Source organism: Leptodactylus fuscus, chromosome 1 (genome assembly GCF_031893055.1).
Source record: "Leptodactylus fuscus isolate aLepFus1 chromosome 1, aLepFus1.hap2, whole genome shotgun sequence".
NCBI classification, from domain to species: domain Eukaryota; kingdom Metazoa; phylum Chordata; class Amphibia; order Anura; family Leptodactylidae; genus Leptodactylus; species Leptodactylus fuscus.
Window position 1 is genome coordinate 263,677,245 of NC_134265.1, and position 6,000 is coordinate 263,683,244.

The 6,000-nt window shown below is 44.5% G+C and overlaps 1 protein-coding gene across 1 annotated transcript in view; it reads right to left on the bottom strand.

Annotated features, from left to right (window-relative positions):
* MCUB (mitochondrial calcium uniporter dominant negative subunit beta) overlaps window positions 1–5,204 on the bottom strand; it is a 70,621-nt gene extending 65,417 nt beyond the window's left edge. Inside the window, exon 1 of the mRNA XM_075286891.1 lies at window positions 5,000–5,204. Coding sequence (XP_075142992.1) covers window positions 5,000–5,053 — 54 coding nt within the window. The 5' untranslated portion in view covers window positions 5,054–5,204. The remainder of the gene's footprint in view (window positions 1–4,999) is intronic.
* Window positions 5,205–6,000: the final 796 nt, after the last annotated feature.

Sequence of the window (6,000 nt, forward strand, 5' to 3'; positions counted from 1 at the left end):
GTAAATGAAGATGAATGAGGCAGACATCCACTTTACATTCTACTTCATTATCCAGCCCTTCCAACTCCCCGTGGCAGAAAACCAAAGCTGCGGCAGAAAGCGGAATAGGCTGAGATAAATTATTCTAATTAGCAGTGTCTCGTACCACGGACTGTGTGGCTGCATAAGCCACGGAATCTGCGGAAAGATTGAACAAGACACTTATTTTCTCAGTGTCCTGCTCCAATTGCTGCCTACCAATGGAAGACACAATCGGGGAGAAATCTGGGTTGGATTTTGAGGTGGAATCCACCTAAAATCAGAGCCAGATTCCAAGTTGTCAACATGCTCTTAACATAGATGCAAATGATCCACTACTCGTAGACAACTGCCTGGTGAAAGTTTATTTTTGTTACATACAGTATTAATTTTTAGTCTTTCTATACATACACTATGTGATCAAAAGTATCCGGACACCTGGCTGAAAATGACTTACAAGTTCGTGGCGCCCTCCATTGGTAATGCTGGAATTCAATATGGTGTTGGCCCACCCTTAGCCTTGATGACAGCTTGCACTCTCGCAGGTATACGTTCAATCAGGTGCTGGAAGGTTTCTTGGGGAATGGCAACCCATTCTTCACGGAGTGCTGCACTGAGGAGAGGTATCGATGTAGGTCGGTGAGGCCTGGCACGAAGTCGGCGTTCCAAAACATCCCAAAGGTGTTCTACAGGATTCAAGTCAGGACTCTGTGCAGGCCAGTCCATTACAGAGATGTTATTGTCATGTAACCACTCCACCACAGGCCGTGCAGTATGAACAGGTGCTCGGTCGTGTTGAAAGATGCAATCGCCATCCCCGAATTGCTCTTCAACAATGGGAAGCAAGAAGGTGTTTAAAACATCAATGTAGGCCTGTGCTGTGATAGTGCCACGCAAAACAACAAGAGGTGCAAGCCCCCTCCATGAAAAACACGACCACACCATAACCCCACCGCCTCCGAATTTTACTGTTGGCACTACACGCTGGCAGATGACATTCACCGGGCATTCGCCATACCCACATCCTGCCATCGGATCGCCACATTGTTTACCGTGATTCGTCACTCCACACAACGTTTTTCCACTGTTCAAATCATCCAATGTTTACGCTCCTTATACGAGTGAGGCGTCGTTTGGCATTGACCTGTGTGATGTGAGCGCCCCATTCTGCACTCTCACGATGTGGAAAACGTATGTTTGTGGAGGTGTCTGGATAGTTTTGATCACATAGTGTATCATTGCAAATATACAGCAGTTAAAGGGCTATTCCAGGACACTCTTATAAATCTATCTGGGAGAGACCTGAAAATCATCCCTATAGAACATGAATAAAAGGCCACATCTACAGCGAAGACTGAAAATGAGCAGGTGATAGGAGGCAGCTAGGAATATTGTAACCAGAAAGATTTATATGACATTGTGGCTCAATAGAAAGCATAGGGGACTGAAATGGCTACAAGCAGCCGCTATTAGATATGCTAATGGATATTTTTAGGTCATTTTTGTAATAACTTAATGTTTAAATGTAGCAGAAGCAGAGAATACGATGCAAAACCTCATAAAGCCTATTATAGATAATGCTGTGTTATTTGCATGGGTTTGCACTGGCAGCGTTGCCTTGAAAAGAAATATTGCAGACATAATTCCTTCTATTCAGCCTCAGTGAATTGTTAACCGCTTACTGTGCTCATTGTGGTCCGGGCTGTGCAGAATACCAATGTCAGCTATAAAAGCTGCCGCACCCCATAAGAAAATATATCCAGAATGGGAGCAAATAAATCTAATATTCTCAAGTAAAGCCACAGTACACAAGCTGTACACAGTACAGGCACAGCACAACACCTGTCTTCTTGAGTTGGTAACAGAGGTGCGGACACACCTATATGAGTAAAATTGTGCAAAATTCCCATAATCCAGTGCACACACGAGGGACAGATTTGCTATACTAGTTAGGCCAGTTTGTAGCTTACAGAATATGGGCAGCTCCATTTAGAGAAGTAGTCAGTCGCATAATACCACATTTGGACCATTCTGTACTAGCTAAAGATATTAAAAGCATTCCTAGAAACTGTTTCTTTAAGTTAAAAAGATTGTATTATCACAGACAACCACTTTACAGGGGCTATATCAGCAAAATTATGCTGATTGAGCCCCACATATGCATGAATAGCCTTTAAAAAGGCTATTCATGCACCGCAAATGTTATTTTAAACCTCCCCCTCCCCCCCCTTTTAAAATCAAATCATAAAAACATATATGTAACTCATACCTATCATGCACGGTGGGCGGCATTCAGGGTCCAACTTCATCTTGCTGTCACGCCTTCCTCTTCTTTCTTTTTCCAGCGACGTCCTCCTGTCCTGGCTCTTCCCCGCCTTGATCTTCTGTTCTTCCGGCGGGTTGTGTTCAAATCCCGCGCATGAGCAGTATCGGTCCCTCCAGAGCGCTACTGCACACGCGCCATTTTTGTTGTAGTTCTAAGTACCCCTTAGAACTACGCAAGCGTACTGCGCAGTACGCTCACAAACTTCTTCATTCCGGAAGAAAAGAAGATGAAAGCGGGGAAGAGCGAGGACAGGAGTGCGTCGCTGGAAGAAGAAAGAAGAGGAAGCCGTGGCAGCAAGATAACGTCGGACCGTGGAGGACCGCGCACTGTGCACAATAGGTATGATCTACAAATATGTTTTTATGGTTTTATTTTAAAACGGGGGGGGGGGGGGGGGAGGTTTAAAATAACATTTGCCGTGCCTGAATAGCCTTAGGGCTGATAGAGCCCCTTTAATATGTGATCCAGCTCATAAGACATCCAGCAAACAGCTGATGTTACCTGGAGAAGCAGTGGCTAGTAAAACATCTCTGTGCAGTAGTCACTGCGGGGGAAATGAAGACGCTAAGTGTCTGATCACTGGGGTTCCCAGGACATGTGTAATGTCTAAGGTTGGCCATACCCATTAAATTTTAGACGGCCATCATGTACTGTCCAAGTGATGATGGGATTGTTTATGTGAATGATGCCAATATTAACATTAACAACAAAAATGCCAGATCAGGAGCTATTTTAATTATTAAAAGAAGTATGACAAAGGTGGCTGAGGTTTGGGCAAAAGCAGCCAATCAAATAGCGGCATTTTCAGCCAACAGCTAGCCGAAAATATCCATCTTGGCATATCTGTTTTCGGAAGATTAAATTCTACACAGACGACCATACATGGTCACTACATGGTAGATCCCCAGCAGTTTATGTATCAAAATTAGCTGAATTGTCCAAAAATCCAATGTGTATGGCCAGCTTGCAATGTGGACGTACAACCAAGCCTCCATTCAAAGGGGCATGTAACCAGTAGGGGATCCAGCAATGGGATATGTGATAAATACATGATCATTGGGATCCCAAAATCACTAAAATGAGGTTCCCAAGCCCCGTGCTCCTCCTTGATGTATGACCACCATGAAAAGGTGTTTCAATGGACCTGGAGTTTTTGTTGTAGAATTTGTATTACAACTGCTGCACATTTTATGCTATGTAAGACAAAGGATGAAATCTACAAAGAAGGTCCACTACATAAACTGAGGATATAAAATCTGCACCACCGGGTCCCTTTACACAACATGGACAGCGGAAATTCCTCAGTAGATCACAGTGTAAATGGGGATAAAAAGAAATACTGATGTGCATGTACAACCATGAAGCGACACAAATGTGGCTAATAGTGATGTGACACCATGAGGTTGGAGTCTTAGCACAGAAATCTTGATTGGAAATAGTTATGTTTTTTTTTTTTTTTTTGCCTTATATGAAATTGGCTCATTCAAGTTACATGCTTTTCTACTAAGAAAACAGGATATCTTGCTTGACATTGCAAATACAAGACATAAGCAATAGATAAGAGGATTTCACCAAAAATATAAACTGATAGCAATAAATAGCAGAAATGAAACTCATGTGAAACTAGCTGGCATTGTAGAAGAATATTATTGTTATATTAGTGGCGGTGGTTTTAGGGCTGCTTTTATCAGGGCACAACTAACAATTCCATAAGAGCTGCCTGGAAAACGTCATATGCACCATTTCAGCCATGGGTAGACTTTCTTTTCACCCGTCACTGGACACCACTTGTTCTATGAATATATATATATATATATATATATATATATATATATATATATATATATATATATATATTTATTTTACTGACCTCATCATTACAGGAGTCCTTCTCGTAATAGAGACACCTATTCTGAAGATTTGGACGTGGGCTTGCAATGGAATCGCTCCAGATTTCACCCTTTGCAAAGTGTGTAAGCTTCAGCAGTTCTGAGACAAATATGCCTGAAAATCCCCACGTAAGACACGTAGTACAAGAGAAGGCAGTCAGTATTCTGTCAGTGTCAGACTATCGTGATCAGCTGATAGAAGGGACATGGATAGAATACATCCTAATGTGTATGGCAATAGTAGGAAATTCAGAATGCCATACATATTATTGGATGGTTCCTACTGAAGTAACCAATTCCTCTTCCTATCTTATATTTGGGGGATTGCCATGCAAGCAATTCCCAAATGTGGTGGCTCCAAAGTAGAGCTGCCCTTACAGTCCTACACCAGGTGTCACCCCATGTTATAAGGTGAACCTGATAGTATATAGTACAATTCTCTGTATATTAGCCTGCTGTATGGCTATAGTCAGGTGGGGCAGCTCCCATATTACAGACAGGGCAAGAATCAGAGACAGAAGAGTTGTATGCATGCTGCAAATACTGGATGAGTCATATAATGGGGCTGCTGGGAGGAAACAACAGAGTACAGGGATGCCAGCCTGGACTGTGGCACCACAGCATGCCAGGGAGGAAAGACTGTCCACAGGACAGCTATGGCGCTACTAACGAAGCCAGGGGCATACAAGTACAACCACCAGGAGGAAAGTGAGCAAAGTCTTCCAGCCATAGTCGGACTTTACTAGGATTCCTATGCCAGTCTCACCTGGTAGGCAGCGGCCAGAGGAAGTCTCCTCCACAGCTCCACAAGTATGGGCATCCTTCAGACACCAGGCAGCGCCTTCACCGAGCTCTGAGCAATTCCCTGCCGCTCATATCACAAGTTCCCAGCTCCAACTCGCCGCCTCGAGCCGTGTGTACGAGGAGCTTCACTTCCTCCCTGCTACTTGTCACTGAGCCACCTCCCTCCACTCCTCTCAGCTGCAGGCGCCTCCTCGGCCGCCAGGGGGAGCAGCGCGTGTAGAGAGTGTACACAGAATGCTGACATTAGCAGAGGCTTGTGTCTAGAAGACCTAGATCAGACTCTACAACAGTACCGCAGACAGAGAGAGCTGGGGCTCAGAGGTGACATGCTCCCACCCTGGTGGTTATGTATACGAACTACAGATCTCCTGTGTAATGCATGACAATAGTTATTTAAAGGGATTCTACCAATAAAACCTCTTTTTTTGTGGATGACGTCGAAATAGCCTTTAGAAAGGCTATTCGTCTCTTACTTTTAGATGTGATTTCCGCCGCGCCGTTCCTTAGAAATACCGTTTTTTACCGGTATGTAAATTAATTCTCTGGCAGCAATGGGGGCGTCCCCACTACTGCTCGAGAACACGATCCTGCGATGCCTCTATCTTCGGCTGGATCCTCCCCTTCTCTGTCATCTTCCTCCTGCGTCCCCTCCGACGCCTGCGCAGTTGGCTCTGCCAGTGAGGCACTAGTAGAGCCGACTGCACATGCCAGCCGGCAGCCATTTTTGGGAGGCCGCTCTTGCTCTTATAGTTCAATGCAGCAGCGGCCTCTCAAAAATGGGCGCCAGCCGGCATTCGCACTCGCCTCTGCTGGTGTCTTACTGGCAGAGCCAACTGCGCAGGCATCGGAGGTGACGCAGCAGGAAGACCATAGATAGATAGATAAATAGATAGACATTGATATGCTGTATATACTTACACATATACAAATCTGCTCACACACATACATTCATATACAACATAT